The sequence below is a fragment of the Pundamilia nyererei genome, unplaced genomic scaffold (assembly GCF_000239375.1).
Source record: "Pundamilia nyererei isolate P.nyererei 1_Seehausen unplaced genomic scaffold, PunNye1.0 scaffold00096, whole genome shotgun sequence".
Lineage (NCBI taxonomy): Eukaryota > Metazoa > Chordata > Actinopteri > Cichliformes > Cichlidae > Pundamilia > Pundamilia nyererei.
In genome coordinates, this window is record NW_005187497.1 from 2,169,216 (window position 1) to 2,193,269 (window position 24,054).

The following is a 24,054-nucleotide window of genomic DNA, read 5'->3' on the forward strand; positions in this document are numbered from 1 at the left end:
TCTATCTATCTATCTATCTATCTATCTATCTATCTATCTATCTATCTATCTATCTATCTATCTATCTATCTATCTATCTATCTATCTATCTATCTGTCTATAAACATGTTCTTCTGAACACTTTTGAGATTTGTGGAAATTTAAAGCACATTTCTGCAGATCACCAGCATCTATGCGTAATAACGCGCTGTAGAGGAAGCACTTACTCTGGCACCGGGCAGACCGGGCTCTCCAGGGCGGCCGGGGTCACCGCTGGCACCTTTGGGACCGCTGGCTCCTGAGGGTCCACGCTCACCAGGGGCTCCCTGTATTATGAGGAAGAGTGTAAAGTCAAACACAGAGGACGGGAAACATCTCAAAGTTCAGTGGAGATGTGTTTCTCTTTTAGTAGGATGAACAAATTTCATTGACCTGCAGGAGATGAGAAGATTAAATTCAGACAGATTAATTGTGATATAAATGAAACTGTCCGTGGAAAGATAATATTTAATGAGATGTTGGCTTTGGTGATTTGGGACATGTAGGTCAGTGAGCTATGCTGCCATCTTGTGGGAGGCTGCGTGCATCGCTGCTGCCTCCTAAAGCGTGCAGGATGAAGTCAAAGGGAAACAAGTGTGCTGACAAATGGCACTTTTTTTTTTTACTCTTCAAGGAAAATAACATTTTTATTATGACCTTCAATAATTTGTGAATTCAGAGTGAACCCCAAAGACGTGCCTCATTAACCGCATCGTTTTAAAATCTGCCAGCTGATTTGTGCAATTTAACTTGATTTAAAAAATGTTATGAGCTAATGAGGGGAAAAGTGATTTCTCAGAGAAGTCATCACGGAGACCAGAGTCAATTTACGCTCAATAAAATGCTTTGTGGAAATCAGGTCAGCTGCTTTTTTCATATACATCGTGTTTTACCTTTTACAGTGTAGTCAAATATGTGCAGATTATTTATCTTTTCTGACAAAAATATATTTTGGAATTTTAAAGGATTTATACATTCATGAAAAACAAACAGCTAAACTGAGAAATAATCCTGTTCTTTAGAACTTTTACAACAGTTTCAGCAGTTTTAGCTTTCACAACCAAGAAAGTAAAATATAGATATGAATATCTCAGTTACACAGTTTTCAAGGTTTTCTGATGGCTTCTAGTCTACGTTTGAAGTACTATTATTTCAAAGTATGCTAAACTATTTTTGCTTAATTGGTCTTCTGAAGCGTAAGTTCGCCAATTATTAACAAGCTTATATCGTCACCATCAGACTGGAAATGCTTTTATCGCTCACTGAAGTAAATATTACTCCCTCCATGCTGCATGTCAAAAATCTCTACACTAACCTACACTAAAATAATAATAATAATAATAATAATAATAATAATAATAATAATAATAATAATGATAACTTATGATAATGATAATTTATGTCTTATGGAAAAGTTTAAATTAAATGTTTGTGTATCACATATAACTGAATGTATTCACACACATTTATTCACATATACAGTTTTACACCTGCAACTACTGACCAGATGCCTAAAACATGCTCTACTCAGCTCATTTAGGCTGTTTGGAGCGCTTCACTTCCTTTTCACAAACAAAAACTCTTCTCTGGAGTGTCAGTGAAACCATCATGAAGCTTACCTTTGGACCAGCCAGACCATCTTGACCAGGGAAACCACGGTTACCGGGTGCTCCCTAAATGGAAAACACAAAATTAGATTTAAGCTTTATTTAAACAGCAATATCCCAATCTCACAGTGGGCCTTAAATGGGCTGCAAAGTTTTACCCAACGAATACACACCCATCCATCACAGAGTAAGCAATAACAGTAAGTTAGGTGTAGGAAAACCCTGACACTGTGATATTCTGTGATATATTTAATATTACTTTCCCAAGAGTTCCCGAGCAGCATGTTTTAAAGAACTGGAAAAAGAAAGCATGCTGTGCACTTACTCTCTCTCCAGGGGGTCCCAGTGGTCCAGCAGAACCAGGCTCACCTCTGGGCCCTCTCTTGCCTTCTTCTCCTAGTGGGCCATTTGGTCCCTGAAGACCAGGTGGTCCCTGATGAATAACAGACAAGGTTAGTACAAAACTGGAAAAAAATATGTTGTATTTTTACATATTAAAGTAATACGTTTTGTTAGGTTTGCGTTCCTAAACTATGTGGAAATGTGTACTAGGTCTGTCAGATGACATAGTCTGAAGTGTTTGTCCGCTTTTTCCACAAAGTACTGTATCAATGAATTCTGTTTTGCTGATGAACCGATCAGGGTATACAGACACAAGTCGAAGGAAACAAAACTCACAATTTCTCCTTTGGGTCCAGCCTCTCCCTTGAACCCTGGGATACCTGGGTCTCCCTAAACAGAGAGACAGAGAGAGAAACAATGCATGAGTTATTATGTTTTTAAGACCTGCTTTAATTATTTGGGATATGAAATGGACAACAAACATCAAGTGGTCAATTAAACTGCAAATACATTCAGATATATAAATAGATTAAAAGTAATATAACTCCAATGAAGGGGGCATCCTGTGTGTTATGAATGATTCACTCAGTACATACAGATGTTCCCTTTGGACCAAGAGGTCCAGTCGCTCCCTGAGGCCCGGGAGGCCCACGAGGTCCAGGGAAACCAGGAGCACCAGCGATGCCAGGAGCACCCTATAAAAAAGAGACAGAGAGAAATCTGAAGTCAGTCAGCTGACTGATCACTGAATCAGAAGTATTTCATCTCAGCTTTTAAAGCTGGAATAGAAAGCTCAACATCATTCACTGCTTATTGGTCAGATTCAATAAGAGATCACTGTAAATGTTCTGTATAGGATGCAAATATTAGATGCAGTAAAGTAACTCTGAAGTTGCAAGAAAAAAATTACCTGCATGTCTAAATATGAAAACGTTAAGTGAGAAGGTTGCACTTTGAAATACAGAAAAGGTAAAAATGCTTAACTTACAGCAGATCCTTTCGCTCCAGGGATGCCATCAGTACCGGGATTACCCTGCAAAAAAAATAGTCTTTAATCAAATCCTATTAATTTAAAATGTCAGGTGATGTTGATGGAAGGGTTCAGGGGCTCATCTGACAGGATGGTGTGGGTGGGTCTACCAACAGTCTGTCCAAACAATGTTAAACTACAGCAAAAAGCTGCTTTTCCACAGCACAGTTCTCTCTGCTCACTAAAGAGAGTCTGACAAGTTTCTGAGAAAAACATGTAATAAAGAAACTGAGCTGCACTTTTCACAAAAAAAAGAAAGTGGTATGAACTGACAGATTTAGATAAAGAGATCTAGCATCACTTACAGAAGCGCCAGAGGGTCCAGAAGATCCAGGAGTACCAGACTCTCCACGAGGTCCCTGAGCACCCTCAGGTCCACGAGCACCAGTAGGTCCGGCTTCTCCCTGATCCACAACACAGAGGACAGATGAGTAACGTGTAAGCAGAGTACGCAGAGTAACTGAAAAAGACTTCCAGATGGGCTTTTAATAAACAAATGTAAATAGAATTGAAAAGAAGAGTGATTATAAAAAAAAGTTTAATTTAATTGATTTATGTAATAACGTCATATGTCTTTTAATAATAATAATAATAATAATAATAATAATAATAATAATAATAATAATAATGGATTGCATTTTTACAGTGCTTTTCGAGACCCTCGAACTGGCAACCTTCCGATTACAAGACAAACTGCCAACTCCTGAGCCACGATCACCCTTTTAATATGTATTATGGGATTTATAGGTTTCTTGGTAGTGAAATATAAATACTAGTGCTTGTAATTATCAAAAAATGGTATTGATATAGGATAAAAGTAGATGCAAAATGATGCTGCAGACGTGGCTCTTTCTTATTGCAAACTTTATTTAAAAAACAGGAAGTAGATTTAAACTCTTTATGAACTTCTTACATTATGAATATCTTCTATTAAAATACTCAGTGCCCATTGCAATGTAGAAGTGCTTAAACCTGATCTTTCTCATCACCAGCAGGGGGCGACATCTCTAGTTACAGAAACAACAAGTCTGATTGTGTGGACATTTATTTTAAAACAGCCCAGAGGATCACTTCTCCTGCTGTATCCTCTCAGTAATCATTTTCCTGAAGAGTTTAAGGGCTCAAATGTTTATTCCAACTCTTACTGAAAACAGCACTGTGTTTATTTAGCAACATATGGTTCCATTTATAGCAAAATAGATAAAACAGCAGGGCATCAACTTGGTTGGAGCCAAAGTGTAATTGTTATACACCTACATGGTGACAGTTAAAACGCTGAGCTTGAGCCCTAAAGACAGAACCTGTGCGAAGTCTTGGTGGCTAATGCCATCTTTTATATACAGTTTGTGGGTCGTGGGAGCAGTTTGCCTTCAGAGCGTTCTGCCAGAAGGCTTTCTTCTCATCTTAACTTTTCTCCTGTTGCCATCTTACTTCCCTTGGTATGTCTGTTTTTTTTCTTTGTTTAATATATCTCTAATATTCATATTGTTTATTGCTTTTGGAAGCTTTTAATATCTGGCTAGGAGGACTCTTTATCCAACAGCATAAAGGGCCTCGAGGTGACAGTTGTTGTGATTTGGAGCAACAGCATTTAAATAAAATCGAGGAGTAAGGATTAGATGTAGGAGGAGAAGATTTTTCAAGGTTTTGTGCTTCAGTATTAAAAAGCCTAACTCAATATTCTGAGCTCCCACCTCCTGCGGACGCAAGCCAGAGATTTTACCACAGTGGCAGTGTGCAACTTCATGCTGATGCATGAAATGTGTTTGTCATTCTTGCTGCGTTGCAGGCTTTTCACATGCAGTAGTAACTATAACCTCACATAGGTCAAAGGTATGTGCAAAAACATTGATGTTACAGCCTTTTGTAAATGCCAATAATTTACTGTCTCTAAAGATGAAGACAAAATGAGACCTCTGCCAAATTTGTAGTTTTTAAATTTGCTTTTAGTGGGGGAAAAAATCTCAGTATGTTAGAGCCAGTAACTCAGTCGCTGTTGGAGAATAGAATTCAGCTGCAGCAGGAGCTGAAGAAAAACTGTCCATCTCACATTTGTTTATGTCACAACGATAGTTTCTTTAGTTTTTGCAGTCAAGGTTCATATGTGTATGTTGCTTCTGTCTTATTAGCTTTTTTTGTGCCAGGACTGAAAGGACTTAAACGAGGCAACATCTCATCAACACATTTAAGAAGTTTAGGTTCCTGAAGGCATCGAAGGCATGAAACATAAACATACATAAAGCCATTCAGACTTTTCTGCAGATAAACACAAAACTATACTGTGCGTGTTTTTGAATATAACATGATGAAATTTCCAAACACACCCCTTCCCTCGTTTTGAGCCTAGCTTGCCTTCGCTATTTCAAGGAAACACTCCTGAATTTTCTAAAGAGACGCTCCATTTGCAATTCCTATGAGATTTCTTAAACAATCAAGGGGCTTGAAGAAGAAAGCAAACCACCAGCACAGGCCCCTTGAGCACAGATCTGAGCCTGTTTGCCATGGAGGAGAAATAAATCAGATTCAAACCAGAGACACAAAAGAAGAAAAAAGACAGTAAGGGGAGTAAGAGAGGGAAAATAACACTTTAAACCCCCCCTCCTCCCCAATTTTCCACACAGATGGAGGTTTAAAGCACTTTTCAGTGCTGCACAGGCATCTCCAATTTCACTGAAGCATTTCATCTTGTCCCCACAAAATCCTCCCTGAGCTGGGTACTGACATTTTCTGAGATAATAACTTTTTTCCTCATATAAAGAAAATCTTCCTAAAACTATATTCACTTTAACTTTATTTTGGTGCAGAAAAATCCTAAATAAGTGATTCAAGTTTTTCTGGCAGTGTTCTGACAGAAAAAAAGAAGGCAAACAGTGCAAAAGAGAATAACCAACACAAAGGTGAATATGAAGAGGTGCTGAGAGCTTCATTTAGATAAACATGTGACTTACTTTTGCACCGGGCGAGCCAGGGAAGCCTGGAGCTCCGGAAGGTCCAACGGGGCCCTAAAGAGAGAAAATAGCCTGTCAGTTTGGCTATTAATCACTGACACATCCAGGTGTGAAAGATCAGATACTATCATATTGTGGAGATGTGCATGCAGAGAAACACAGCTCTGACTTCATGTACAGTATTTCCTACCAGATCTCAATGCAAATGTGGACAAAATAAAAGGAAACTACATGACATCTAAGAGGACACTTACAGGTGGACCAGCAGGACCAGTCAGGCCATCATTTCCACGAGCTCCCTGAATAAAGTGAACAGTGCATTATGAGGACAAGTCAGGAAAAAACACAGCTGGATAAATGATTTCTTATAATCAACAAATAACGCGACACAGTGTTTAAAGGTTAATGCAATTATCGCCATAACTGCCTAAAAGAAGCACCTGATAAATGCTCTAAATTTACTTCTTTACTGCTAAACAAAGAGAAGGGGTGACAATCCAACCATCTGTTATAAATTATATTAAGTTTTGTTTCCAACACCACAGTTTAGAGAGAAACATGCCACCTACAGCAGCTCCACTGGCTCCAGGACGTCCTCTCTCACCAGGCAAACCACGAGGTCCCTGTGAGGGAAAAGAAGAGGAGAAGTTCTCACCATTACCATCATTTACCAAATGTGTGTGTGTATACCTGTTTAGACATCTTTGTGGGGACCAAAAATTGGAATGTTATACTTGTGGGGACCAACAGGTTATGGTTAATTTTAGGCTGAGGGTTAGGGTTAGGCATTCATTTTTGATGGTTAGGGTAAACGGCTAGGGAAAGCATTATGTCAATTAAATGTCCTCACGAAGATATAAAAACCTGTGTGTGTGTGTGTGTGTGTAATGCCCACAACTCATACCATTGGTCCAGGAGCGCCGCTCTCTCCAGGAGAACCAGATTCACCCTGAACAGAGGATTTAACTGTTATTATGGTTCAGCAACTTGGGGGATTAAACAAGTGTCAAGCTGTGGGTCTGTCAGAAAAATCACTACATCTCACCTTAGCACCAACAGCTCCAGTCTCCCCCTTTGCACCGTCACGCCCTGGATAACCCTAAAAGACAGAGACGTCAGGTTACATGACATATAAACACCCGCCTGTTTATGCTGGAATTTCTAGGACAACAAACAGACTCACTCTGTGCCCCTTGATGCCAGGCAGACCAGGAGTTCCCGGGAATCCACGAGCTCCCTGTGGCATGAAAGGAAAAGATGTAGACCAACATAAACAGAGGGAATCAACATGAAGCTAAGAGTTTAAAGGAAATTACTTTCTCCACAAATACAAAGAGTCCAGTTTAGCAAACAAAGAGAACGAGAAATATTAAAATTCTTTCTTAATTTACAGATTTAAATAAGTTTGCATTTAAATGCATTAATAGTTCATCATCTAACTGGAATCAGCACCAGCTGACTGGAGTAACTCACCTGAGGTCCCGAAGGTCCACGCTCACCTGATTTTCCAGGTTTGCCAGCTTCACCCTAAAACAGAAAACAAAGACAGAGACAGTGAAGTGAAAACCAAAGTAAACCTGCATTTGAAGTTGTTATTTTGTGCAATTCTTCCTTACATATAAAAAACGTCTGTGTATTTTTTGTCTACTTGTATGTAGTTGAATAGACTAAAGAGCACCCTAGTGGACACAGCGTGTAATGTCACATTTGCTGCCATCATGTGGCTAAAAGGAGGAATTACTTTTTTTTAATGTCTGTGGTCCAAATGCTGTTTGAAGATTCTTCTGAAGATTGAATTCACAGCATACTTTGAGCCTCTACTTTGAGAAAGATTTGCTGAACACTTCAGTCAGCTGCAGAGCTGTTACAGCTAAAGGAGCTAGTAACACTGCAAAAAACTAACTGAGTCCAAACTTCTATACAAAACAAGGATTTGCTCATATAAAACAGCATCACAGACAACATTCATCTGTTTATGTGGAGAATGCATCAGGACTCAGACTGGAAAGTCCTGCTGCTGAAATCACATGAGTGCACTTTTCTACTCTATCTGAGCACTCAAGCACTTTATACAACTAATTCATTCACCCGAGCCCTTTTTCTAAACTGTTTAGCGCTTATTGTCTAACATTCACACTCCGATGAATGCGTCGGAGAGCAACATGGGGTGAGTATCTTGCCCAAGGATATTTGGCATGCAGTCTGGTGGAGATTGAACCGCCAATCTTCCGGTTACTAGCTGACCTGCTCTACCACCTGAGCTACAGCCACCTCACCTTTGCCAACCTGGCGAAGAGGTGAGGCATTTCATTTTAGTTGCAATGGTCACACTTACATCATCTCCAGGTTTTCCAGAAGGTCCAGGGGGGCCACGAGGTCCCATGGGTCCCTGTTAGAAACAGAAAAAATGAGCACAGGTGAGAAACTGTGAGAATCAACAGAGGGCAACATTACACACTTTACGTTTTAATTCATAGGAACTGGTATTCATAGCTGGTGTCTGTTTCCTGACAATCAGCTCTGTTTTCACAGTTTAAGTGCTACCCTCACTGATGCAAGCCGCCAATATTGTTTACTTATGAAAAAAAAAGATAATGAACGCCTTAATTTAGAAAGGACACCATACTGTGTTAATCTGAAATGGGAATTGTTTTTGCTGATTTTAATAATTATAAATAAAAGTATTCTGTGTCTCAGTAAGAAGGGTTTTGTAGGTCTTTACAGGCTTTCTTTCTCTCCTCCCTGGGTTGTTGTCTCATGACTAAGCAGCTGCACAAAAAGTACAGCTTTGGTGAAGGACATAGAACAGAAGTGCTGATTATTAATCTATCGATGTACTGGCCTCCTCTTTGATCTGTGATTTTCCATGACTGGACTTTACACTTGGCCAACATTTTCACCCCTCTACAACTGTCAAGCTAGTTTCTGGGAGGAAGTTTGATTTTAATCACTCCTAACGATGCACTGGCACATTTTTAAAAGGGAAAGGCATCTCCGAGACGTTCTGTCTGCATATCTAGACTCCACATGAGCAGATTAACACAGCAGTGGGGAGACCTTGCATTGTCTACCTGCTGAGAGAATAGTGCTGGGTACAGGAAGGGGTTGGTGGTGTGGTTTCAGTGAACTTTGGGGGAATGAGGAGAAAAAATTAAAAAACTTAGAGAAGCAAATGTAGGAATAGAAAATAAGAACTGATTGGAAGAGATGCAATCTCCTCTCCAAGATGAGTTTATGGAGATAATGAATTGTAAAAATAAATATGTGAGGAAAGGAATGATTGCAAGGATAATGGAAGAATCAGATTTGACCTTTTTATTCAAAATATGTGTGCAGGAAGGTGGAGACAGATATTAACGTCAATATCTCAAGGTCTATATAATTCACAATTTCAATATTGCACAGTTGGCAAAACTAACAGACTGGGAAATGCAACACAGGTATGTACAGTAAGCCACAGCCAAACTACCTAAAATAAAAAAAGTGTTTAAACACACTTATTCTGGACAATTGGACCTCTCTGGGTTTTTATTTTTTTTATTCTTGGGTTGTTCTTGTGCCCATTTTCATACATGTTGTACCAAAATTATTATTTTTAAAAATTTCAAGCTTTTTTATGGTTGAAATACCCCCTTAAAAATAATCAGTCACAAGAAAGCAACTCAAGTCAAGCAGCCATGAGAAATTAAAAAAAAAAAAAAAAAAAAAAAAGAAATAAGAGCAGAGGCTTACGGGTTTAGAGGGGACATGCAAAACCTCAGGAGGGTGGGATACTTACTGAATGTCCAGGCTCTCCAGCTTCTCCAGGATTACCTTGGAAACCTTGCGGACCCTGGGATGTGAAAAGAAGAGAGAGTCAAACTGTGAAACATTTTTTATACACTGACAAAGAAGATATTAATAAATGTCTGCTAATCTAACTACATCTTCAAAGAGGTATTGATTAAAGGGAATCTATTATGCCAGTTCCTAGCTGCATAATTTCTTTCTTGGACTCTGCAGGCTTTGTGCCATTGTCAAGCTTTGGTTTGGTCAAGGAGATAGGCCACCTTCTGTCTAAAACAGGCCATTTGAGTCCCTCTCCTTTCAAGTCCACCATCCCTTTAAGCCAGATTTCTTCTGATGAATTGCCCCTTGGACACAAAAGAACAGCAATGACATTTCAGTACTCACAGTTGGAGCTATGAGCCTGAAGTGGCCATTTTTAACTGCCTATCACAGGGAGCTGGAGCCTATATCCTCTTTTATTGTCATCACACAGAGCCAAGGGTGGAGAAACTTGCTGGGATACAGAGAAGTTTGAAATCAGGCTGAATTTTACGCTCATATAGAATACTTGCACATATGCCAACTGCAATATTTGAAATACAAGTATCCTTCGTTGTAACGACGTGTATACGATAGAAGATAATCCACATTTGATCCCTTATGGCATCCGTGTGTCTGTTTTTCTAAATTAAAAGCTTCTAAGATTCAAAATTATACCATAACTTTAGAAAAGGAAGTCCTATCTAAAAGCAGACCAAAGTTGTTTAAGGTGGAATTGCATTTCTGCAAATGGGGGCTTTGGGCGATAAAATGATCAAGTTGAGGCAAGTCAGGTGGCACTGCCTTCAACTCAGCAGCTTCTGGATTCTTTGAGTAAGGGCTGCAGGTGGAGCTGGGTTACAGGCAGGGGTAGAACAAGGCAGGGCATTTGCGTGTGGTGGGGGGTGTAAGGTAAATTGTCAGGTGTTCTATGGTATGTCTGGGTCGTGGCACAGGAAAAAGCCCCGGAGCCTTCAGGGAGATGAAAGTATTCTTTACTTGCCATCTTCCTCCAGAGGAGAGCCGGAGCAGACGCTCGTGGTTAAAGCAGGGCTCAGTATAAACAGTCATTACTTAAAGCCTGTTGTATGCACTTATTCCTGAGGTTTGCACGAGTAGTGCCCATTTTAAGGTCAATATTGTTATTAAATACATTAAAGGAGCAGACAATGTAGCATATGCACATTACACATCACATTACAATTACGAGATTTTGCCATGTGTACCCTGTCTGTGACCAACCACAGGATCCTGTCTACAGGTGTGCCCTGATTTGTGCTGTTTTTGGGAGTACAGGAGGTACTTACAGGTGATCCAGTTGGCCCAGGTGGTCCTCTAGGTCCCATAGGGCCCTGAGAAGAAGACAAGACAACACACAAGCAGCATGAAGATAATGGCAGATAAATCCACCCGTCCATGTTACACACATTTGAAAATACATAAACACGCAAATTACACAACAGCACAGTTAACTTTTTACAGTTTGCATTACTGGTAAAATTTGTTAAGTGGTCATTTTATCCACACGAATTCACTGAGAAGCTATAAAAACACATCACCTGCTTTGCCTCAAAGCTACATAATACTCAGCAGCTCTCCTGTCAAAACCATAAATCATTTGAAATTCCTCCCGGGATCAGATTTTCTCTTCACTTCTTTCATCCTTCTGCTTTCCTCAGTTAATTTTTCCACTCACTGTGTGTTTCTGTGGTTCAAAGGTCATAAGCTGAAGTGTTGTATTTTTAAGAGAGGAAGCTGAACTCTGCATGGCTTCTTGCATGACTCACTGTTGGTTATAATGAAAATCTTCATCTTAGATAAGTGAGATTTCAGGCACCGGCTCAGCGGAAGAGTCTTAAACTAAATTGAACTAAATTATCTCCGACTGCTCTGCAACTGCGTCTGGTCGGAGTTGCCAAACTAATTCTGTAACAGTTTTGAGACAAATCCTTGTGCTTTTTTTTCAATTCAAGGGAGTGAGCTGAGAGCTTTCAAGACCCCGAGTTCTTCTTATTAAAAAAAGGTTTGACTTCCGATGACTTTTGACAGCTGCTTGCTTGGATAGAAACATATTCCTTTCAGTAGTGTGGCTCTTATGAAGCCTCATACAAAAATCAGGGCTTGCAGCCAAAGAAAATGTCACAGCCGGGCACAGCCGGGCACAGTGGTCCTCAGAATCAAATGAAAGTCACCTTTCAGTGGGTGTGGGAAGCCCTCACCACACTGGGGAGAAACGTATCAATGGGGCTTTATATCTGCAGAATGTTTGAAAGTGTGTTTGAGGGGCACACATATGTTTGTGTGTGTGCGTGCATTTCAGTAGCAGCATTATTTAAATAGCTATGTAAGGCCAGGATATGAGCTGGGGTATTTACAGGTATATAAGAGGGTTTTAAGCTTTACTTGTGATTTAACATCAGTCCAGTTTGCTCTTCCACTGCTCTCTCCAACAGCAAGCTGGCATAAGCCAAAGTAAACGTAGACTTCCTTCAATAAGGCTCAGTGTTGTGGTGAGCTCTCAGACAGACATACGGTAGGACAGTCAGTAGGAGTTAAGCCACACACACACATACACTCTGACGCTAGCTGAGGGGATGTGATCGCCTTCAGTCCCCCTACCCTCAGAGCGTCTCAAACCACTGCTGGGCTGAGAGACAGCCAAGCCTCTCTGTGGCTCTTTAAACCAAAATAGCTCCCAGTATGCTCCTCACTCCATCACGGGCATGCTGCCATGCCAGCAGGAGCGGTTTTTCATGAGCTTGAAATATAATGAAGATCAATGGCTGCTTCCTTGGTTTATAAAATTACCCCTCTGTACTCCATGTGAGGTGTTTATTTTCCATTGTGACCCAGAACTTTGCAGCTTCTTTCCTCCAGCAGCAGGAAAAACGTGCCTTTTATCTCTTGGTTTCATCCATAAACCAACAACAAAGAAGGAAAAGACAAAAAGGGAACACTGAGTGAAGTCTTCGTTGTTTCTTCCCATCCCAGACTTTAAATCCTGCTTTGGAAACTACTCTCCTAAAGGAGAATGATGATGTTTCCATCTCACAGTTTTCACGTTTGATGACCAGGTGATGCTTCTCTAGTTCATGGAAAGAAGTTGTTTATGTCCCCCCAGAGCAGTTAAAGAGCAGGATGGGGATGCAGAGCAGATGCGGGCTGATGCAGATCTCTAACCCAGGTCTTCATGTGGATAGACTCAAAGCGCTTTGTTTTTGAAAACGTCATAACTTTAGCCTCATTGCAGATGAAATCAGGCGGTGATAAAAACAACACAGGAGTGGCAGCAGCTCTCATCATCACTTGCTCACCATTGGTCCTTGCATCACACCCATTTGTGCGCCGCCGGCCTTCTCGTCAAAACCACCAGCCATCTGAGCAGCAAAGTTCTGGAGGAGGCAAAACAAAGGACATATTTAGGATTTTTATAATAAACAAAAATGGTTTGTGGTTTATTATGTTTGTGAAATCTCAGGGAAATAAAAGTATAAATCTGGGTAAAGTATTTGACTGGAACAGAGCGAATAGATGACTTAATTTCAACACTTGCAAAGCATGTTCATGTGTCATGCATCACTGCATGATGCTGCATCGTTTTGGCTGGAGAGAGAATCAGCTTTTGACCTTCTTTTTGTCAGTAGTAGAGCTTAGCATGTGAATTCTGATGCAGACAGAGGAGAGACAGAGGGCATGTGAACCGTTCTCACAAAGACTCTCTTTCTTTTTAACTCCACCCCCCCAAAAAGCACTTCTTCCCTTCCCCTTCTTACGTCTATCATACTACCTCCACCACCCTCAGTCACCCTCCTTTCTTTTCTGCTACAAAGAATGAGAGGCATTCGATCTATTCTTTCCCTCTGCATCCCCTCACTGTTGTCTTTCTGCCTCCTCCCAACACCAGCAGTTTCCCACATCTTTTGTACTCTTGGATTCTTTCTTTGCTCCATTTCACCCCTCTCTCCAGTTATTCCAAGCAGCCAAAGTGAACCCATTCTTGGCCTTGAATCAGTATTCAACCTGTCAGCTCCCATGTCTGGAGTGAATGCTAGCCTATCGCCCTTACTAGACATGCGATACTCACTCCACCAAGGCCAGGGGGTCCATTAGGTCCTGGAGGTCCAGGGGGGCCAGGGTTTCCGGGGGTGCCAGGCTCGCCATCTCTGCCACGGGGGCCAGGACCTCCCTTAAATATAAATATAAAATTCAGATGAATTGAAAATCTCGTGTTTCACAAAATGCCCCACAAATCATTTTGTCAAATCTCTAAAAAAATCAAATCGAGAAGCATTTGCAACAGATCAGCTCATAAATTCACTCACTAACTTCTTTCCCTCTATTCAAATATTATATGTTTCTATATCTGCAGCTGTGTTGAACTGCATTAATGCTTCTCACAACTGAGAAGACACAATTCAAGTACCAAAACAAATAGGAATATCATCTTATTAAGTAATAATCTTCCCATTTTGTTGCAAACGTAAGAGAGAATAAAACATGTGTAAGAACATGAAAGTGTTACATAACATATTTTAATTTAGCATTCATTAATTCCAACCTGTGGCCAACATTTGAGCTTGTGTGCACTCTGAATAAATGATTACACATTTACTCAGGTGATGATTTTCCTGGCCAAATTGGACTACCTGCATTCCTCTATGCATGCAGTGACAAATTACCCTGCAAGGGAATCTCAAACAAAGAACCCGAGTACCTAAAAAACCCCCCCCCATGATTCTTCACAGTGGTTAGCCAAAGCTCGATCCGTCCTGCGCTTAAATTTGCATAAACAAGACGACTACATGGCATAAACTCCTCGCCTGCGGCCATTAGCACATCCGAGTGATGTTACATTATTGAGATGATCAAAGCCTTGCAAATGTGGTGGTGCTGATTTCCCACACTGACTGACTATGGGCCCTCTGAGAGCAGCAGAGGTTTACATTATGAGTCTCCGACAGCCTCACATCTGTTAAACACCCCAAACCTCAGCAGACCACACAGCCTAATGGAAATGACACATGACTAGTTAGGCTGAGTCGCTCAGTGAAAGGCTACCATTCTGCAAACCTGCAACCTATAACAGATCCCCCAGCCCACTGCCCGAGACCTAAAGCTCCGATTCAATGACACATACTGTACTTCTTAGCTGGGCAGCGTTTGAGTTTCCTTTTTTTTAAAGTAGAAAATCAAGAGTCATTGAATTTTTTTTCTTATATTTTACACGTTACACTGACCTTCTCTCCTTTATCTCCTCTTGGTCCTCGGGGTCCTTGCTCTCCTGGTGGTCCCTGGGTGAACAGGAGATGGTGAAATAACTTCAGGCATAATCTCAAAACTTGTGTGTTGAATAACAGCTGAAGCCTTTTAACTCTACTACTGTTATATCAGATCAGTTTCCATTTCCAGTCACTGCTCTGCCAATTAAATGTAAAACCTATATAATTACTCTAAACACGTTCAGATACTACGCAGTGTCTGTAAAAGTGCTCAAAGGGGAATAATTATGAGAAAATGAGGAAATAGGTGCATACCGTTGGGCCAGCTGGTCCTCTTGGTCCTATAACCTGGATAAGACAAGGACAGAAGAAACAAACTGATAAGAATCAGCTGGTCTGGAATAAAACACATTTTTTAATCTCTGGGCCTAAAACAAAACTTGACATTTTCCAGATATAGTTGCACAAGAGAGGTTTTGGGAAAAATGATCTGTCTCCCATCAGAGGAGACTTGTTAACTGCTAATCTCTTCGGGCAAAGCGTTAGAAGAAACATACAATAAACAATGCCTTTGTATTTCCTGCCATGATCTTGTATCGCCTCAGTGGGGTAAAGCATTTCCAGGTGCAGCACCGCAGCAGCAGCAGCAGCAGGGAGCTCACTTTCTGTCCCTCCTACGCTCTGCTGGCCTGTGAGGATCTTTATGGGGAATGTATGGAGCCATTATTGTGCTTGGCTGTCTTCTTGATGAGCGGCTTGGCAGAAGCGCTTCCCTTCTCTCTAACACTCTCAGTCTTATATAAACTGGTGGTGTTGGCTGTGTTTTGAGTTCATGCACGAAAACTTTTGATAGTTTCAGCTTAATGTGACATTATGATTTTATAAACAGAGCAACTTAAAACATTTTAAAATAGATGAATTTACTTACGCATTAATACACCAGTTATACTAATAATGGATAAAACAGTGGGGATTTCTGGCCTTCTGCTTGTGTGTGTGATGTATTATCTTTACTGCTGGTTTTACTAGTAGTTCAGTTACCAGTAAAGTACCTGAACACTTCTCCACTGCAGGCTCGCGGCGAGTTTTGAGTGTGTCTTGTGAGTTTAAAAGAAATCTCTGTCACTTCAGGGTTTACGGTTCTAACATAGTTAACAAACAAGCTTTTCCAAATGACAACACAGATATGCTGCATGTTATGAGTGTGGCATCAACTTACATCCGTAATGTCTCCGGGTTCGCCTTTCTGGCCCTGAGATAAGAAAAAGGTAAGAACACAACAGCAAATAAGATCGGCTCTATTAGTAGCTGAGAGTTTGATTATTTTCAAACATCTCTCAGTTCCTGTTTTTTTCTCAACCACACTCTGAAAAACAGCTCATAAGAGCCCATCTGATGAAAGCTTTTGATGGAATTTGCAGTTTTATCGGGAAATTGGTCACAGCAAAATGTTCAAAGTGAGTATCCCCCGCAGCGCCAGTGCACGTGTAAATATTGCACGCAGTGTGAACAGGAAATAGCTATTAAACATCTGCCAAAGCTCATTCATATCAAAGCCTCATCTCAATCCTTAAACTACAGGGCCCTCATGCAGCCCTGATATAAGTCTGCAGTGTTGGGAAGGTTACTTTTAAATGTATTCCACTACAGATTACAGAATACATGCCCCAAAATGTCTTTTGTAACGTATTCCGTTACGTTACTCAATGAGAGTAACGTATTCTGAATACTTTGGATTACTTAATATATTATCATGCTGTTTACAACTACATGAATGTGATTTATTACTAATACTGAAGGTTACTCGCCATAGCAATACCGACTAGATTTTAAAATCTTAATATAAATGAATAACAGTAGGTGGAAATTAGGTAAGGCTGAACTTTTTGCAGCGATCTTATAGAAAACTATTCCGCGCGTATATAAAACAGGTCCGCGGCTCCGAACCGTAGTAAAGGGACCTCTGGTTAATACGTCAGCTCCCGTTTCTGCTCGGTGACAGCTCGTACTTTCTGACTTTTTCTCTCTCCCTCACTCACAGACACATAACAGGTATGCACTAGTCCATTCTCCCTGCAGCACGGACTACAATGCCCATGAGGCTCCATTCTTTATGGCTATGCCTGTAACACTCTGCCTATTGCCTTCATATTAAATCATTTTTGTGAATAATTTTTAAAAATATTTCTTCACATCATTATGCGGGCCGCAAGTAGAGGTGACATGGGCCGCGAGATTGAGACTCAGGCATTAGAGCCTCTTAATGCGTGTTTTGTTTGGGTTTCCACCAGCGTGGAAAGCAAAAACAAAGAGGGCATAGCCTTATGAAACAGGAAAATACCGCCGTGTAATCCATTCATTTCAACAAAGTAACTGTATTCTGAATACCACCTCTTTAAACGGTAATTGTAACGGAATACAGTTACTCATATTTTGTATTTTAAATACATGTATTCAGTTACTCCCCAACACTGTAAGTCTGGGACAGATGTGGCTATTATTGCTGGGAGAGGTTGATATTAAACACACGCACACACACACATGCATAACGATTGCATACACAGACAAATACATATGCAGCATTTAAACATGTACAGTGTCTCACCTTAGCACCAGGTATTCCTGTTATGTGTGGAACAGGAGAGAGGGAGAAAACAGATCATAGTTAGTGAACAAACTATGTTGGCCTTGCAGTACGTCCTGGAAGGAGAAAGGCTACTAATACCGGGAATCAATTTTATGTTCTTGAATTAAACTGCTCCAAAGACCACCACCAAATCATATTTTCATCACACAAAGAGCCCATCAGGACTGTAAACAAGTGTTGGTTGCATCGCCATCTCGCATTAAGAGCTCAAAGCAAAAGCAAACCAGCTGCAGAGTGAGGGTAAGAGTAGAGAGCAAAGGAGCTGGAGTAGACTGCAAAATGGTATTTCTACTGAAACGTTAAACCTTCTGTGCCGTGGGCAAAGGCAGGAACTCTGATGATTTCACAGCATTTTAAGCTCATTGTTCCTTTTTTTGCAACTCAAAGAAGTTAAACTATGATGATCAGTAAAGCTAAAGCAGCAGGTTTGGTTAAAAATGAAAAATGTAAATAAGTATTGTTTTAAACACTTTGACACAAGAGTGCATAGGATTCTTAAATATCAATAAAAGCATCAAAATAACATTTTTGTCAAGTTGTAACAGTTTTTTCTGCAACACTCTTGTTGAAGATGACATTTATCTTTAGAATTTTGATATACATACACTAATAGGTTAATATATACATATACATGTACATATATCAGGAACTATCAGATCAAATAAAAGTCAGTACAGATCTGACAGATGCATAATGCTGTTTGACACAGTCAGATAGTGGGTAGTCTGAATATATTTCAGTTTTTATTAGCTCTGTTTTTATGTGATTAAAAGCTTAAATTCAATAAGAATAAGTATATTATAAAGCATTTTAATCCAGAAGCATGCAATGAAAACAGTGACACATGCACTGACACAGTGACTTCACTCAAGCTGACCTTATTTATATTTCCAAATGTGACCCATACAGTTTGTATATCTGCAGCAATGGCATTTTCAAATGTGGTGAATAGATCCTTCTAATAGTCTGAACTCTCAGTACGCAGTCACTGTGTTTTCTTGCCATCAGATCTGCAGAAATCCACAGAGAGGATATAGAGTAGAAATGTGAAGCCGTGTCTGCTTGACTGAGGTATTTCCTTAATGACTCCCACATGTTTTCATGATACTGAGAGAGTATTCAAACAAGATGGGGCCAAGGTGAGCCAGCTATGGAAAAATTACGGCGAGGTAGCGTTTCAGTGAAATCCTGTCAGATGTGTCACTGTTGTTGTTTATTTCTCATCATTTGTTTGCTTTGGGGTTCGAAAACTGTATTTAAATCAAAGGCTGTCACACAGTAGATGTCCAAATAGAACATTAGAGTGAACATCATGTTAAACAGCAGCTACCTGACCTTTGATTAATACCAAATTTAGGCGATGTGGCGTTTTCTCCCCCAAATAAACAATATGATCCTGAGCAGTAATTTATTTATGTGAGATGTGAGATAAATAAATTACAACCAGAGGTTGGAGGCTGGTCAGCAGCGCAGATGGGGCAACACTCTCCAAATGGGATTTCAGGTTTGGGGCAGTCTTTTAGCTCCTCGCAGACAATTTCATCACACAGGACGGTTCCAGTGTCACACACACAGATGCGACAAGGCTCTGGTTTCCACACATCCTTGTCACTATAACGCTGTCCATCTTGTACACAGCTAAACGCGTCCTCTTCTGTGTGTGAGACCATGGAAAGGGACACACAGAAGAGGTGCGGGTAGGTAGCAGTGGAAGGAAAAAACGAGAGATTATATATCAGATGCGAATAGGAGTCAGTGTCGTGTGTTTCATGACAGACAAAAACAAAACAATGTCATATTCAGCTGTGAAACATATGCTGTGATATAATGCATGCAAAATAACGCCATAAACAGCCTTTCAGTGAATGTTTTTCCAACACAAGTGCAGAAAGTTAAATTAAAGTAGGGAGTGTGTAGACTATTTAACACACTATATCAGCACAGTACTCTTAAATAAAAAACATATAATTGTCAGTGACAGTTAATCTGGCAGTCCAAAACCAGACCAGATTTAGTTTCTAATAATGTAAAGGGGAACAATTAATTCCTCAAAGAAAGGCATTAAAAACAAAGAAAAATGTCATTGTTCCCTGATTTATTATCATAATTATCTTTGCTAATTTTTCTCTTGTTGACTTATTAATGCCCTGAGGAACGTCTACATAAACCACAACTTCTCTGCTTCAAGTCAAGCTTTTCTTCACTTGACCGAGAAATGCAACCTCTCAAGTAGCCACAAGGTGGCAGTTTAGCCTCGCAGAATTACAGACAAGCAATGCAAGACCTGCAGGAAACCCCCAGTAGCTTTACAGGAGCTGGAGGCCATGTGTAGGAATTCCTCAACAAGTTAAGTACAGGACAATTAGAGCTGGAGACACCCTACTGTACTGCAAAAGAGGCAAAGTTTGCACTGAGTTAATGAAAACGTTTGGATTATTTTCTCAGGCCACATTCTGGTGAAGGGCGCAAGAGAACGTGCTGGAGGCGGTTCACTTCTGAATACAGCTGCTGTATGTGGTATAAATGACACCACTGGCATCACAGTTTTACAGTAGATCCGGGTAATCAGAAACGTGTTCGTTTTCCAGCCTGGCAGCCAAACACCTGCTTGAAAATAAAAAATGGAGTCACAGAAACTGCGGCCAGGTGATGAAAAGAAAGGCCCCAGGGTGCGCACTGCTGAGAGGTGAGAGGACAAGGAGCAAATACAGTAGCTATATTTACCTTTGAGAGCTGCTTAAGTCTAAGTATCCAAACGGACCTCAGCAGCCATGAATGAGGCCTTTTTGGAAAGAAACAGTGGGCAATTCACAAAGTATTGCCTTGTATAAACACGGGGCACATTTCAATCCCCATCTGGAAACCATAGCTGCGTCAGATGCCAGTTCAAACCCACCGGAGAAAAGAAAATGGCCAGCTTTCATGCACATACCTTGCGGTTTTGACATGAACTTCTACAGGCCTGGATGCACCATGAAAGGGCTGCACCTGTCCTTTCACTGGCTGTAATATGAAAGATTCTCCTGTAATGGGGTATTGTAAGACAAGGGGTCCTCTATCTACTGGAGAACTGACAGAGAGCTGGCTTTTCATCACTGGGGATAATTTGTGAGTCTCCTCTCCCATATGCTGGCAACCATACTGTTTTCCAGGAGAGTAAAACAATGAAAATTGTAAAGTGAATCCAGGTGTACTTTGAGGACATTAGAGTCAAGCGCGTTCTTATTTATTTAGTAACTGTTTAGGTCTCAGCGCTAATTCTACCTATGTCTGATTAACTTTATGGCCTCAAGAACGGTCACTTGGTGGCCTCAAGGTTTAGAGCTCCAGTCCTCTTGCTGTGCTAGGGTCACAATAACACCTCTATACCCCGTCTCCCTAAAAAAAACAAAAAGTGCTAGGAAAGAAGGGCTCGCATTATAACCAGGAATCCAGGAACTGACATCTCTGAGAGGGTAACCTGAGACTTCCAATTGCTTTGGCATGACTATTCCCCTCTATTCTATTCTGGGGAAAAAGGCATCTTTTTTTCTCCAGCTTTCTTGAACTCAACTTGTATATTATTAAGAACACTGCACTTTCTTCACATCAGAATAATAAAGTCCCTGCTTTATATTTTTCCAGTTACCCCTCTTGCACCCTGGCTCTGTCTCTTTCTGGACTGACTGTCACAGCTTATGGGTAATCTTTTAAGCAGATGGAACGCCTGAAATCATATGGAACATTATTTCTGGCCCCAAATCTGCTGGCATACCTTTACTCTCAGATCTCTCTTGTGGATACTAAAATCAATAATAATGATTAAGAATCCTACTCCAGTTATTAAAAAAATATAAACAGTCTGCAGGTATGAAGGACGATTTGTTCTCAACAGGGTGAGTATCGTGTCAGTAAACTAGTTATTTTGAAATATTTGATGGAGCTTTTAGTTATTAGTTCAGCTTTCTGCCCCAACAAGCCATGATTTGCCTGGATGCCCTCAGAAAGCAAAGGAATGTGAATACTTTTCACCAAAGGCCCTTGAGCCTGACCACCTTTCACTTTTTGCTCATCCCCTCCCCCTCCCCCACTATATTAAGTGAATCTGCAGCTAAAAGGAGAGTCTGCGAAGGCCCTTAAAACACCCACAGGTGTCATGCAGCTCGACTTTGAGAAAGAAGGGGGAAGGTAGCTTTTAAGGCAATGAGCTGAGTTCAAAGTAGGAATCAGAATCACATGATCTTCGGTTTTAACTTAAACTAGGACGAATAAATGCAAAAGTAAATAAGAAATAAAAAAGAAAAGCACGCTCTGAGGGTTTTTTCCCCGTTAACTTCCACCATATCTTCATCAATTCCATTCTCGCGCGCGCCCGCAAATGTGACATTCACTTACATCCTACATCTCATAGAAATTAAAACATAAACAGACGGCAGACCGAAGATCCACAGAAATCATCTTTCTGTCATCACATAAATAACCTTTCATGCACAGAAAACATCAAAGATATCAGTGACTTTCCTGTGCGTAAAAGTTCCAAAAACCTCCACACTGTACTGTGCTGAAACATTATTTACAATATGATTAGTCGAGTAACTCTTAGTATACTCTTTATACAAGTTGAGTTTTTTCTCATCAGAGAAATAAAACTGTCACTTACGGTCGTCTTCCACCTGACATCTCACAAAGGCTAATAGACAAACTTGGCTCGCTACAAGTAGCAGTATAGTCCTGGAATCCATAAAGCTGAACATGTCTAAATATTAGACATGCAGGGCCCTTGAGGGAGAAAAAATGGTGCGAAAGGAGCGGAGGCTTCTCTCGTTATTTGGTGTTTGTGTCCCCAATTACAAAAGCCAGACCATTAGACCTTCACCCTTCCCAAAAAACCGATGGGGGAATCCAGCGGCAGGACCTGGACCTGCAGCACAAACTCAGCACCGACCGCTTCAGGCCAGACGCTGTAGTTTTATGTCCCGGTTACCTTCAATGAATCTTCGTATATTCCCAAATATCGGGCCGGCCCCTTACCCCCTGTCAGGCTGTAATCCGAGCCCAGTTTCCCTCCCATCTGTCTCTTTGGTCCCATTATTGCGCTCCCAGGCCACTCCTTTCCCCACGTGCTGAACTGAACCCAAAAAAAAGCCTGAAACTTTTTCTCTCTTATTTTGGTGCCGTCCCCGCTTTCTCACCCTCCGTGTTCATAGAAAGCATAGTAACGATGTCACAACCTGTTCGTCACGCAAACTGACAGCATTTCTATTTATTTCATCATATAGGTTCAGTGACATGTGTGCAGTAAACGGAGGCAAAGGCGCATTAAAACCATCCAAAAATCACAATCACGCAACCATACATTAATATTAAAATATTTATGAGGGCAAGACTAAAACAAATAATAATAATAAAGGTTAAAAAAAACTATAATGATGCATATTTTTTTTATAATTTATTAGCTACTTCCGTTTAATGGTCTCTCTCTTCATGTAAGTTATTTTACTGTTCCTGTGGTCTTAGTAAAGCTGGTAAACAATGCTTGGTACACCTGTTAACAGACTTTTAATTAGCAAGCTCTTTATTTATGACTTCAAACTTCAGCAGTTTTAAGCTACAAGTCAGTGCTGACAGTCATCCAGCATCGTGGAGATTGGAGCTGAAATGTTTTAATCAGTTTTGTTTAGCTCTAGATCCTTAAATTTGAGATCTCACTGCTTTGATGCCACACAGGTATACTTACAGGAAGTGCTGCCTGTGTGATAATTAGGTGCTGTAATGACTCTTATTTCCTTGCCAATCTTCTTGATCCAGCTGTATGATCTTTCAGATCCAAAGTTTCTCAGACTATCTGCACTTTGCTCAGACAGTTTTCTAACTGCAGTATTTCATCTGCTCTGTAATTTCTGTGTCTCACTGGTTTATTTTGAGAATGAAATAACTGGCTCATTAAACCAGTGTGAAAATATGGGCTATTTAATATCAGCAGATTAAGGGAGATGTGAATGTGTCATTAGAGTAGAATATCTACAATCTTTCATTGGTATTTGACTTCCTGTTGGTCACACAGAAAACATTTCTAACCCTTAATCTTAATCACCCCGGTGTGTTACATTCTGAATAGAAATACAGTGACCACCAGCATTGCAAGAACACAGCTTTGTTAAATTGCCAGTTTCACACTCAGACTTGAAAGGACTCCAACTGCAAACCAGTGTTTTACAGTGCATAGTGGAGCATTGTAACACATAAATACTTGAACTCACATAATGCATAGTTGTGCTACGACCAAGCCTAACCAACATTTCACATACAACTCAGAATCAGCTGATTCTGTTCTGACTAAAAAGAGGAACCTTTATATTAAATTACAAGACATTTTAGAATTAGACACCTTTTGTTCTTATTAAAAATAGACAATGACTGCTTCTTCTAACAGAAGACAGGCTTTAAAACCACATTC

The 24,054-nt window shown here is 40.4% G+C and overlaps 1 protein-coding gene across 2 annotated transcripts in view; it reads right to left on the reverse strand.

Moving 5' to 3' along the window:
- The window catches only part of col2a1b (collagen, type II, alpha 1b), a 45,300-nt gene extending 22,688 nt beyond the window's left edge, over positions 1-22,612 (reverse strand). Inside the window, exons 1-25 of one of the 2 annotated variants that reach the window (XM_005740074.2) lie at positions 22,258-22,612; positions 19,063-19,272; positions 17,577-17,593; positions 16,191-16,223; positions 15,287-15,319; positions 14,990-15,043; positions 13,837-13,938; positions 13,067-13,144; positions 11,060-11,104; positions 9,724-9,777; positions 8,281-8,334; positions 7,419-7,472; positions 7,129-7,182; positions 6,991-7,044; positions 6,850-6,894; positions 6,515-6,568; positions 6,200-6,244; positions 5,946-5,999; positions 3,303-3,401; positions 2,956-3,000; positions 2,564-2,662; positions 2,304-2,357; positions 1,951-2,058; positions 1,638-1,691; positions 207-305 (exon numbers count right to left, since the gene is read on the reverse strand). In XM_005740074.2, coding sequence (XP_005740131.1) covers positions 207-305; positions 1,638-1,691; positions 1,951-2,058; positions 2,304-2,357; positions 2,564-2,662; positions 2,956-3,000; positions 3,303-3,401; positions 5,946-5,999; positions 6,200-6,244; positions 6,515-6,568; positions 6,850-6,894; positions 6,991-7,044; positions 7,129-7,182; positions 7,419-7,472; positions 8,281-8,334; positions 9,724-9,777; positions 11,060-11,104; positions 13,067-13,144; positions 13,837-13,938; positions 14,990-15,043; positions 15,287-15,319; positions 16,191-16,223; positions 17,577-17,593; positions 19,063-19,272; positions 22,258-22,351 — 1,692 coding nt within the window. In that variant the 5' untranslated portion in view covers positions 22,352-22,612. The remainder of the gene's footprint in view (positions 1-206; positions 306-1,637; positions 1,692-1,950; positions 2,059-2,303; positions 2,358-2,563; positions 2,663-2,955; positions 3,001-3,302; positions 3,402-5,945; positions 6,000-6,199; positions 6,245-6,514; positions 6,569-6,849; positions 6,895-6,990; positions 7,045-7,128; positions 7,183-7,418; positions 7,473-8,280; positions 8,335-9,723; positions 9,778-11,059; positions 11,105-13,066; positions 13,145-13,836; positions 13,939-14,989; positions 15,044-15,286; positions 15,320-16,190; positions 16,224-17,576; positions 17,594-19,062; positions 19,273-22,257) is intronic. The other variant, XM_005740076.2, reaches the window with a different exon arrangement.
- Between the last annotated feature and the right edge of the window lie 1,442 nt (positions 22,613-24,054).